Below are 13,007 nucleotides of genomic sequence, written 5' to 3'. Positions count from 1 at the left end.
TCATTATTAACTAAAGGAAACACTAATATATGACAAATTAAATACCATATAAACAACACAATAGCTGCAACAAAATAGCTACAATTAAGTAGAGCAATAAATTAACAAATTAGATAAAAACCGCAACACTGAGATGATACATGGGTTAAATTATAATTAATGATTGTGAAAGACAAACAACAGTTATTACAAAAATAGTAATAAATTTGTACACTTTTTTTGTAGAAGTTTTTGCATAGTGTATAGGACTAGAACCCCACTGATTCTGGATAGTTGTACATTAATTCACCTGAGGAGTTGATTTCATTTCACTCCTATTATTTCATGGCAAAGGGTACTTGTATTTCCATGCATCATTCTCCTTGTAAAATAACTGAAAATAAATGCATATAATCTAAATAACTAGAAATTAAATAATTTCAGTTTAAAAAATGCAGTTGAAAATGTGAAGTAATTAAGCTTGGAACTAGTGAAGTAAAAGAAAACAGAACACAGAAACTTAACAGAAAGAAGCATTGGCATTAGATACAATTACAAATTTAGTAACAAATACAATTACTTATTTTTCAAGAGTATTTTGAAAATTTGAAGAATATTTGAAAAAAAAAAAAAAAACATTGGACCTTGCGACTTTGCATTGGAAGTTGAACTTTGCGAAACTGACCTTAAAAGTAGGACTCGACCGATGCATCGGCCTGGCCGATGCATCGGCGCCGATGGTTCAACAATTTAGCCATTGGCATCGGCGGCCGATGCTAACTTGCAGGAAACATCGGCCCATCGGCCTTAAAAAACATCAAAAAGCCGATGGAATTGGCTGATGTTTTTTTTTTTTAAAGGACCTTTGTTATTTTACTTTTTAATACAAAGTAAAGGGAGTTATTGTTTTTATATAAAATTGTTTACTTAAATTTCAGTATGAATTTCTATTTTAGTCACCCCTGAAAGAGTTTTTACTACTGCATTCAGGTTCCAAACAAGTTAATTATTTCGTTGTTTCTTGCGGCTGGATATTCGTATGTATCTCTCATAAGTTATAACTCAAAAATGGTAAGCTGTAGAAGGCTAAATTTTTGCATGTGGGGTTTGCGTACGTTCCAGTTGTGCACTTCCCTTTTTTGTTTTCAATCGGGTGTTCTAAAAAGCCTATTTACTCATTTTTTGTGGCTATTAATTACTTATTTCAATGCAAAACTAATATAACGTCTCAGACTGACGATTATTTGATGATATATTGCCGAATTGGAGACCATGGAAACAAATATGAGATGGCAAAACCGGTTTTGTTTCATTTTGTTAGATTCCTGTTGAACCGACGGTAATTTTTAATTTTAATATGAATGCAGTCTTCTCTGTATCGCTTCGGCGGAGCTACAAGTTTAGGGCCCGTCGAAATACATTTCGGGGCCCTATTTCTCTATCACAGAAGTTGTAAAACATTTATCAAAAACATTTTTGTAACTTCTACGGTGTCCCTATGGTTATGGGGCCTCTCGCGCAATTGCAACATTTGCTATATTTTAAATCCGCCACAGAACGTCAAAACAAAACTCGGGTGAAAGTTTTAAAAGGGTTTTTCTTCTGAATGTTTATGATTATTTTGAACTATTTTTTATGACTACTTTTTACTTCCTTTTACAAAAAAAGGAAGTATTGTATTCGCGAAAAAATTTTCACTCAAAAATCGGCCTTAATTTCCATTTGTCTCACCCGCGAATGAATGTTGAGTTTTTTTTTCGACCCGATCACACGTGGATATATGCCTAGGAACGTACAGACACCCGAAATATCCATTTTGACGATCCCCGAGTTAATTACGAGTTTTCTCGTGACGTCTGTATGTACGTATGTAATGTGCGTATGTGTGTTGTGTGTATGTATCTCGCATAACTCAAAAACGGTATGTCCTAGAAAGTGGAAATTTGGTACGTAGACTCCTAGTGGGGTCTAGTTGTGCATCTTCCCTTTTGGTCCCATTCTGATGTTCCTAAGAGGGTCTTTTGTCCCTTTTTGGGGGGAAATCATTGTTAATTTTGATGTAAACTCAAGTTTTGTTATAATTTGTCCGACACTAGGCGATATATCAGTCTTTTGGTCGCCAAGTTTTATTGCCAACTTGCCGACAAATTTGGCATTTTTTTTAAAAATTTGGTTTCAATTTGGCCACTGTTGGTGATATTTAGAGAGTAAACAATTCAATCACATTAAAATTGCCAATAATGAGGAAATGACATTAAATTGGAGTAAAAGGAAGTCATGTGATGCACACATCAGCTCGTTGTATTTCCAAGAACACTTGCGTGCCCTTCCTCCCACTCCTTTAATTTCTGAAATTAAACTCTACTTGTACTTCTGAGTTGTTTAAAACTAACACCATTGATAAAATTATTGATTTTTTTTTTCAAGCTTTATCTATTGTTTAGGAAGAATTTAGAGCATTAATGTAAGAAATTGATTAAAGACGTTTTGAATGGTGACACAATCCGGAAATCAGAGGGACTTTTGAATTTTTTCTTAGGAAGTGCTGAAGTAGATTCAGAAACTCTTTCGAGGCGTTGGTGGTAGCGGTTCTGTACTAAAAAATGAGGCCGAAGTTTAATGTTGTGAATTACTCCAAAATTAGAGGGTGACACCCCAAACCCACCCTCGTCGTTTCAAGCATTTCTTAAATATTTTGTTTTTGTCAAGAAATGTCATTTTGTGTATTTCTTATACTTGTTTAACCTATAATTTGCAATGCGCCATCTTTTTTGCATCATTAATAGCGATTGACTTTTTTTTTTCTGTTGTAAGTAACTATTTTTATGTATTTATATAAAATCAATGAATAAGGTATTTTCGTTTTCATCATATTTTTGATAATATGTTATAGAAAAGTTTCAAGGATTTTCTATTATGCAACTTTTTAAATTTCAGAAAATTATTGTTATATTGAAAAATTTAATTTGAACTTGTTTGTAGTGCTTCATAAAAGATTATACGATCAAATTGTTCAATATTACGCGTACAAACATCAGATCAAGTAGTATATGTATTCAGTTATTCATTTGGTGAGTTTGTTTATTGTAGCTGCGATTTAAGAATCTCGCTCTTTTCATGGCTATTTTTTTTCCGCAAATTTTACGTCACTATTATAGCTTTTATGAAAAATGCAAACTTTTCTATTCATAAATTTTAAATAAGTATAAAAAATATTCGTATTATAATTTAATATTGTAATTTATCTGTTGCCTTTTTTGTTTAATTTGATGACTAAAAAATGTCTACGTGCAATCTTTCCAGTTTAATTGCGTAATTTTTTGACGGTTTCACAGTTTTATTCTTCTTTTTCTTCTTCTTCTTTTTTTTTTGAATGATTAAACAACACAATTTAATGTTTTTTAACTATGTTTAGTGTACCTAAATCCATTTATTATTTTAATATTATTGAAATATTAGTTATATGTTCAATTTAAAAAAATCAAATCAATTGGTTATTAAACAGTCTCTTTGTTTTTCTTCCCTTTTCTTCTTTTTTCTTTCTTTCTTTTTTTTTTTGGCTGTTGTTCTTTGTCTCCCATCATACAGCAGTCAAAAAAGGAGAAGCATAACTACACCCTATTCAGATTGTACGTAGTACGATCCAAAAGTTCAGGGACAAGCTGTATAAAACCTTACCCAGAATAGTTCACATTACCGAAGCACATCCACCTTCAAAAGGTCACCTTAAGGGACTATGTACTTCTGCCAGTGTTCATATAACTTTTGGAAACACTCCTGGAAGCCATTTTTCGCTACCTTCTGTGATGAAGCTTTATCTTCTCCTGATGGAGGAAAGCGGCGTTCATGCAAATGTTTTTTTCCTGGGAACAGGTAAAAGTCACACGGAGCTAAGTCCGACGAAACGTTATGTTATTTGTTTTGTCATATCAGAGTATTGACCAATCGACCCGTGTATCCTCAACATGAAAGTCGCCTTCTTCTCCACGATGAAGTTAAAGTAGCAGCGCAAGAGGCCTTACAGGAGGTTGCAATAAATGTCTTCTAGGAGTCCTTCTGAAAGCTATAAGAACGTTGGCAGAAGTGCATAGTCGTTCAAGGTGACTATTTTGTAGATAAATGTACTTCGGTAATGTGAACTATTCAGGGTAAGGTTTTATGCAACTTGTCCTCGAACTTTTAGATCATACTACGTACGTTTGAGTTTTCAACTTACTATTTCATAACGTTTTTGACTGACGCATATTTACGCGCATGAAGACATCACAAGGGAATTTGATAATGAACAAAGGAGGCTTTCAAAATGGATATTTCGGTCATCTATATGTTTTTAAGTACATATGCATGTACAGATATGCCGAAAAAAACTTGTGAAGTTTAAATTGGGTGATCGTAAAATAGAAATTTAGGTCGAAATCTGATTATTTTTTGTGATTACAATTCCTTATTCGTAGAAAGGAAGTGAAGTGAATTGAATCAATGATCCTTTGAATCCCTGACAATCTTATTGATTTAGTTTTGTTAGATTTTTTTTTTGCCATCGGCCAACGGCATCGGCCATCGGCCATTTGGAGGAAAACAATCGGCCATCGGCCATCTCTGAACAATCGGCCAACCATCGGCATCGGCCCATCGGCCAAAAAATGCCATCGGTCGAGCCCTACTTAAAAGCAATTCATATGGATTTGTTCACAAATGAATGTAATTGAAAAGAATAATTCTTTCTACAGTTTAATACATTCAAAAAAAAAAAAAAAAAGTTTATTAGGACCTAAATTTTAATTGAGTTTAACTAGTTTAAATCCATGTAATCAATAAGAAATTACAAAATTATTTTTTTTAAAAATAATTTTAATTCAAAATATAGTTGTATATAAATATGCTCAAGCAAAGCCACATGATTTACTGCTTACTTTACTTATAATAATTCATAATACATGACAGTTGCTTAAAATTTTTTTGTACAGCATGTTTTTCAAGTTTTACACATTTAAAAATTTTTTGTTCTTCTGCTCTCTCATGGTTTCCCTCTCATGGTAAAAAGAGATTTTACAATAAAATACTTCAAAATGTTCGCATTTAGAGTATTTTATTGTAAAACTAGCTGCAAGAAAAAATTCCCGGATGTGCACGGTCTACCTCGAAAATAAAAGTTTTGTCAAGTGACGCAGGTTCAACAATCAGGCTTCAATTAGAGAAAAAAAAATACTACGAAATTTCCCGTCAGAATAATCATTCTCAAAGAAAGAAAACAGCAAATCAAAAGTTCCCGAAAAAATTAAACACAACCCTCCATAAATGCAACTAAAATCTTTTTAAAAAAAGAGATAAATCGCCAAATACATAATAATCAAGAGGGGAAATTTTTATCTTGAAACAAAAACAAAATTTTATTTAGACATAGTTGAGGGAAAAAAGTGGTGGTTTTATTTAAAATGAGATCGCACAAACGATAATTTTCAGATATGAAAATGAGAGTTCCATTAGGCTTAAAAGTGCTTTTTAATTTTTCGCCAGTGATTTTACAGCCTTTTTTTTTTTTTGAAATTTGAAGGAAGTGAGTGAGCTCTTTAGATATTTTTCGTGGGATTTCGATTGGCGCCAAAATCGAACTGGTCAGATAGTTATTTCAGGTAGAAAGAGTCATTTAGTGCCAATTTCGGGTTTTAAAATTAAAATTCGAATGGTTCAGTACTTTTTTGGCATTAAAAAATTTTTTTTTTTATTTGTATTTAAAACTTCAGAGGATATTTTAAAAATGGAAGTATAGAACATTATCAAGTCAAGAAAAATATTTAAAAAATCTTTTACCTTTCCATTGTATTCAGTATTAGATGCAACACGCTTCTTTTCCTCCTCCCTCTGTTGATCTTCAAGCTAAAATCAAATTGCTAATGTATCAAATACGCCCATTAAGTGGCTAAAAGCACCACATAACTTTTATCATACATAATATAATAAAACAGCACATAAGAAGAGTTACTCCATACTTGTAGCATGAATACTCCTAAGGACCCATAGCACGGTTAATAAAGGCAGTTCTTTGAATCGAGTACTACCTTATGGAAAAGAATGACAAGCTCTGATCACAGAAAAATCAACTTGTCAATGGAATAGTTTATTTCAAAAACCAGTTAAAAGCCAAAGCCTATGAATTTCAAATAAATTAATGAATAAATAAAAAAAAATAATAATAATATTTGTATCATATTAAATCGGTGGTTTCCAAACATTTTATGTCTGCAACCCTCTTTTTTCATCAAGAAATTGTTCTGCCCCTTTCAATTCTTGTAATAATCAAATTTTATAAATGCTATTTTTACAATTTATAAAATGTGAGGGATATATATCATGTGAATGTACATATCTTTCACCTTAATCCAGCTGAAAGCCTGGATCTCTGTCTGTCAGGATGTCTGGATCTCTATGAGACGCATAGCGCCTAGACCGTTCGGCCGATTTTCATGAAATTTGGCACAAAGTTAGTTTGTAGCATGAGGGTGTGCAACTCAAAGCGATTTCTCGAAAATTCGATTTTGACGAGCAAAATTATCATAAGATAGACAAGTGAATTACTAAGTTATCATAACGTGGAACCGTAACATGGGCAAGCCAATTGGCGAGAAATTTACCATACATTATTTGTAAATATACAGGCGAATCAAAAGAACTGTTCTACTACGGGCAAAGCCGTGTGGGGACCACTAGTTTTATATTAAACATCTTTTATGCATCAAACACATACAGGTAGTTATTAAAATAATGGAAACACCTATGAATAAAAGTGAATTTTTGAATGTGCTTCGTAAGTAATAAATTATAATACGAGTTATCTATTTAAAAAATATATATATTTAATATTTTATATTATTATATTTTTTACATATATATTTTTTGTTAGTATATGGTGGTTTAATTGAGGTTCTGGAAGTCTTGGATTTTTTTCAAGCGCGTGAAATGTCGGACCTCTCAAATTTTAAAAGAGGCCAAATTGTTTGAGCGCGTCTAGCTGGAGCAAGTGTTATTGAAACATCTTAGCTTTTGTGCGTTTCATGAGGGACAGTACCTAAAGTCATGACAGCATACACACAGCGCAGTAAGACAAGCTCGGCAAAACAAAATAGTGGACGGAAAAAGAAGCTCAGTAAAAGACATCAACGGGTATTGAACCCGATTGTAATGTCTAAATAGAGAATAATAGCAGCAAAAGTGACCACAGAACTCAATCACCATCTGGATTCACCAATGTGAGCAATTACAATCAGCAGGCACCTTTATTAACATAACATTTACGTCAGAGTAGTAATTCCCAACACACTTGTCAGTGTTTCCATTATTTTGATAACTACATGTATATATTTATTGTTTTTTTTTGAGTTGGTTAAAAGCTACAGAAAAATCGATGTAAAAATGCAACATTACAGAATTATTAGTATACTATTAACAGGGTTTGCCGATATATATCAGTTGATATATATCATAATATATATCACGATATATACCCGATACTTATTTAGAAAATATCACGATATTTTGATATTTTCGATGTTTATTTTTTCAACTACCGTATTTTCAATATAAAAAGTATATTAGTCTAGTAATATTGTTCATTTATTATTAAAAATAACCAAAAAGTTATGTACTATATTTTTATGATGCAGTAATACATCATCAATGTAATAAAGTAATATAATATTCCTTTTTTATTTTTTATTTTATATTCATAAGATTATTAGTAATGCAACAATTTTAATTTTTATTAAAAGTGCCTAATTAAATATTAAACAATGCTCATAAAAAAGAAAATGTCTTATGGCTACATTTCTGAATCATATAACTGTAAAAGTAGCTAACAAAAGAAAAATGAGTGAAACAGGTAATGCTAAATTAACTCCATTAAAATTGATAGAAATATAAAATGAAATATTAGATATAAATAAAATGAAAGAAACCTTAATTTTAAGTCTACATATTGTAATTATAATATAAGAAAATAAAGTGATTTGAGGATGCATTTACTATTTTGAAGGCTTAAGTTTGTGATAAATGAAAATATCGGATATATGTCAAAATATCCGATATATGTCAAAATACCCGATATATGTCAAAATACCCGATATATGTCAAAATATCCGATATATATCAAAATATCGGATATTTTCGATATTTTTGAAAATATTATGATATTTTCGAACCCTGACTATTAATGAGATAAATGAGTTTGTTTTATAAAGCAAATTTTCTCAAACCGAGGTGCCATAGAAAAGAAGTTAGGGGCTTAAACTTGAATACCATACCAATGATGTTTTGCTGATTTTTATTTATGACACTGATTTAAGTTTTGTGGGTATGCTTAGAAATGGTATGTCTGAAACAGCTCCAGTGCCCCCTTTGCAATTTGTCTATGTTTCCCTAGGGAGATGCACCTTACAATTTGGGAACTATTGTATTAAATGTTTTCGAAAAGGATTACAATATTTTCCACTAAAAGTGTGAAAACACTTTTAGTTATATTTCTTTCAGTAAAAAGTATTTCAAAACTAATTGCAGAATTTAAAATGATGATAAAAGTTTTTTTGAAATTACAAAACTTGATGTTTCACTAGTCTGGAATAAACAATTTAGTTTTAGCAATACTATCATTACGTGTCAGTAGTTAATTTTATGAGAATGAGTCACGGTTCCATTTTCTACACTCTGAACTAAATCATTTCATATTTAAGTAAATAAATAAATACATAAATAAGTATAAAATAATATGCCTAACTTAAAATGGAAAATAAAATAAATGCTTACTTTTTGTTTTTCTTCATTAGCTTTTACAAAATCTTCATCAATGAGAGCTTTTGTTACAAGCTGCCACAGTTTTCGTGACTCAAACGTATCTTGTTGGTCTAGGGGACGAACATGTTTACGAAACCTTTTGAGTTCAGGCACATTAATACTTTCAACAACACCCTGAAGATAAAGTATCAAAATTAAAAATAAACTGTGATGAAAAGATTCAGTTTTCACTTCTTTAATTCAAAACAGAAAATAAAGGAAAAAAAAAAGATTTACACGAATTTATTTTCACATTTTTATATTTAGACTGCAATGAAGTATAGCTTAAGATGAGTCTGCAAAGTGTTGTGGTGCAGGCGTTCCCAAACTTTTGGGCTCTACGCCCCCTTCTGAACACTGGCAAGAGGTCACGTTCCTCTCCCCAGGGCTCACAAGAGGTAATAACAGCCTAGTTGGAAACTTGGAGCCCGGCTCAAATTAGAGCAGTATCAATTTCACAAGTTTTATGAGGAGTGGGTGACCAAAATGACAAGGGGAACACTTAGCTCTTGACAACCCTGCCTCTTGCCTACATGTGGTTAATATAAAGAAACTATGGCTGATTACAATAACTGAAACCAGTTATTAAGTAAATATGAAGAGAATTTCACATATGAAATTTAGCATTGTTACACAAAAATGTATTTTGAACATAGTGTTATTAGAGCATATGAACTCCATGAAGCAAAGAAATAAGCTAGCATTTTTTTGAGATGATCTAGGAGAGGCTGTTTTGCAGATCTATCACTTTCACAACACCAATAAGAGGGCTAACATCAGTAAAAAACAGCAAAAACCACATCCACATAAATGGAAATACATTGATTTCTCAAAGCCCGGGCAGTGGTGGGTTCAATTGACCCCTTTTGACCCCCCTAAATGATGTGCCTGGCAGACATTGTTATTTAGTATATACATGCGACCATAATATTACAATATTGAATAAATTATGATCTGTTTCCCTTTTTTTAAAAATCTTTTACACAGTCACCTCCCATGAAATTCTTCTTTTCACCTAGGGGGTTATTACCCATAGGTTCAGAACCACTGTTATAATGATTGTTGGCCTATACTGACCATATAGATGAATAGAAGATTCTGTATCAGAAAGACCTTCTGTTTTGTTTCTGACAAATTTTATAACTTTTTCTCTAATCACCTTACATTGTTGTGACCAGGGAGATGATAGGGGCTTATAAATCTTCCATGAGGAATTAAAACTACATATATCAGGCATGAGATTGGCCAAAAGGGAAAAATCATACAAATTATCAAACAACCCATATTTAACAGAATTTGTATTAAAAAGATCTAAGACTTCAGTTTTATATTAGCTTGACATTTTTTTATACGAAACTAAATTAGCAATTGAATTTTAACTGCTTTGGAGTCGAAGATTGTTTGAAGAAAATAAGTTTTCTGTAGCTGGTGAAATAGTTTTCTCCAATTATGTATTTTCTCTTTCTTTTATTTATAATTCTTTAAAAAATACCAACCCAATTTCTTTTACAATATTAATAGCATACAAGAATTCAGATTTTTTAGGGAAAGAAAAATTTCATTGTTGAAAGCATTGTTTTTAGTGTGGTTTGGCAAAAGAACATTTTTTTAAAAACTTTGATATAAAGATGAAGCAGCAAATTGAATTTGCACAGAAGGCACATATTTTTCAGCACTGAATATTTTTTTATCCACTAAAACTATACAAATGCTCTAAAAAATTTAAAAAAAAAATTAAACATTATAATCAGATCTAAATCGTATTTTTAGTTGAATAGTATTCAAGTTGTGCTGATCCTTCTTTCTTTCTACTCACATGAAGGTTTAGAAAACTTAGAATAAAATAAAAATGATGTTAAATGTTATTCGCCTACACTTTTAAAGACAAATGCAGAAGGTTCCCAAGCCAATATTTTCAGTTTTTGCTGAGCAAGCAAAAAGATTGCTCATTTCATCACATAGATGCTGGAAACAGAACAGAGGGATAGAAACACTTGAAAATCAAACATTGATGCTCAAAAATTAGACGAGAAATGAAAAGAATAAAAAAACTAGAGATTAAAAGAGTCAAATTTTAAAAAAAAGGGAGGGGGGGGGGTCAAAAAGTGAAACTGTAAAGATATTTTGTGCACCATTTTTTTTTCTCCTCATAATTTCAATCTCAATAAAGTCAGTCATTGAAAATCCTTTTTAAAAATCATCCTGCTATAGAACATCGTTCGTAATTTTACTCACACACTAAAACAAAAATATGTGTGTGTGTGGGGGAAGGGGGGATTATCGGAAAATCAACGAAGAATCTCATGCCTGTTATATGCATCTACATACAAAACAATAGTGAATAAATATTCTTCAGTTTTACGAGTAGTGAAGAAATTGATTACCATATCTGAAGGTTGCCTAGATAACTGACAATCAGACAGATCAATCAGGTAGAAAAGAGAAAAGAATCTACATATGAAACATTAATTTACATGTGCAAAGGCAATACGTACCTCATTAGATACAAACTGAATAGAGTTGTTCCATTCTCCACTAATTCGGTATGCAGTGTCATTTTGGTGTTTAATTTCCCCAGAAATTCTATGAGGAGTACCAGCTTGTTGTGGCTGGAAAGTATGAAGACACATTTTTAACCTTATTTAAGGAGTACGTAACCACACAGAATTTTGCATCTTTAAATATCTAATAGTTTAGTCCCAAACTTTAAAACATAATAAATTATGATCAAACAAATTTATCAGTTTTCTCATTAAAATCCTTAAAGTATTTTCTTTAAGAATTTCTAAAAATTGCAAGATTTAGTCAGGGCCGTATACAGGGAGGGGGGGGCTTAGGGTTTAAGCCCCCCCTGAAAAGTTCGGTTTGACATTTAAATGTTCGTTTATATTTAAAAATTAAAAAAAAAAAAACAAATGTTCCAAAACTCAAATGTCTTTTATATGTATAGTGATTGCATAAAACGCTTTCATAACAGATAACCCGACAGCTTGAACATTAGCACAAATAGCGCAAAGCTCCGCATGAAAGTTTTTAAACCCTTCCTGAAATTATTTTCCGGTTATGGCCCTGGATTTAGTATTTATGTTAAATTTTCATGCACTCAGAAATTTCAGCATAACTGAACTTCATGCTGTAAAGTTCAGATTTTGCATCAGCAAATAGACTTAGTGAACACTCAAAATTTATTTTTGACTTAAATACATAGAATTTTTTTGAAGCCAGGGGACCAAATGACGATGTTTTTTTGAGCCATGAGTACTTAAAAACAATACCACAAGAACGAGACAATAAAACATAGAACGGGACAGTTCAAAGTAAATTAACCAACTTATTCGGCACTGTAGAGAAATTGGAAAAAAAGTAAATCTGTATGAATTTTTATGATTTTTGCAAACTCGTTTTTTTTTAACCACTCTGTTAAAAAGAGCAAATATCACTGTCCCTTTAGGTTTCATTTAAGCGAGTTGGACTGTATTATTGTTTTTAAAGTTTTTAGTTAAATTAAAACTTATCCCTCATAAAAAATTTTTTCATTTATTTCAACTTGAGGTGTGAAATAATTTTTTTATCAGAGCTTACTTTGGTCTGAAAAGTAACTGAAGCACTGTAGTCAGAAGCTGAACATGTTACAGATATCCTTCCTCCCAATTCTATCCAAGGCACAGTGAGAATACAACGGACGTAGGCACTGGGTAATGTAAAGACATAAGTTTCACCATATGTTGGCAAATGAAGAACCACTAAAAACAAATAGTATTATGAAATAATCAAATCACAATAAAAGGAGGGTAAATGTAATAATAGAACTAAAGAAAATAAATAATTTTAAAGGTACGTACCTTCACCAATGAAATTTACAGCTACATATGAGGTTAAAAAGTTTGATTTCACACTTAAATGAGCACTAACTGAAATTTTCTTTTTGGGACACTCAACATAAAATGCAGAAACTAAAATAATGAAAGAAAGCTAATATTATTTTCTTAAAAAATAATTTAAATGGCAGCAAAAGTTCGATATATTGATACTTTAAATCGGAAGTGATAAATGGAGCTTTTTTATATGCTTTGCAAAATTTAAATTCGCTAACATTATGAAAACGCTAAGGTGTCGACAACATGAGGTTGCAAGTCAAGATACTAAAATAAAATAATTTAATTGTCAAGTGAAACTCTGACAAGAAGAGTAAATTACATTTCTAC

General features: G+C 31.4%; 1 protein-coding gene across 1 annotated transcript in view; it reads right to left on the bottom strand.

Annotated features, from left to right (window-relative positions):
- Positions 1 to 322: 322 nt before the first annotated feature.
- The window catches only part of LOC129216708 (oxysterol-binding protein-related protein 11-like), a 55,456-nt gene continuing 42,771 nt past the window's right edge, over positions 323 to 13,007 (bottom strand). The window contains exons 16-21 of the mRNA XM_054850924.1: positions 12,645 to 12,755; positions 12,385 to 12,545; positions 11,298 to 11,411; positions 8,776 to 8,937; positions 5,791 to 5,856; positions 323 to 373 (exon numbers count right to left, since the gene is read on the bottom strand). Of these exons, the coding sequence (XP_054706899.1) occupies positions 323 to 373; positions 5,791 to 5,856; positions 8,776 to 8,937; positions 11,298 to 11,411; positions 12,385 to 12,545; positions 12,645 to 12,755 (665 nt within the window). The remainder of the gene's footprint in view (positions 374 to 5,790; positions 5,857 to 8,775; positions 8,938 to 11,297; positions 11,412 to 12,384; positions 12,546 to 12,644; positions 12,756 to 13,007) is intronic.

This window comes from Uloborus diversus, chromosome 2 (genome assembly GCF_026930045.1).
Source record: "Uloborus diversus isolate 005 chromosome 2, Udiv.v.3.1, whole genome shotgun sequence".
NCBI classification, from domain to species: domain Eukaryota; kingdom Metazoa; phylum Arthropoda; class Arachnida; order Araneae; family Uloboridae; genus Uloborus; species Uloborus diversus.
The sequence above is the reverse complement of the archived record's forward strand: the minus strand, read 5'-3'. Positions and strand labels throughout refer to the sequence as shown.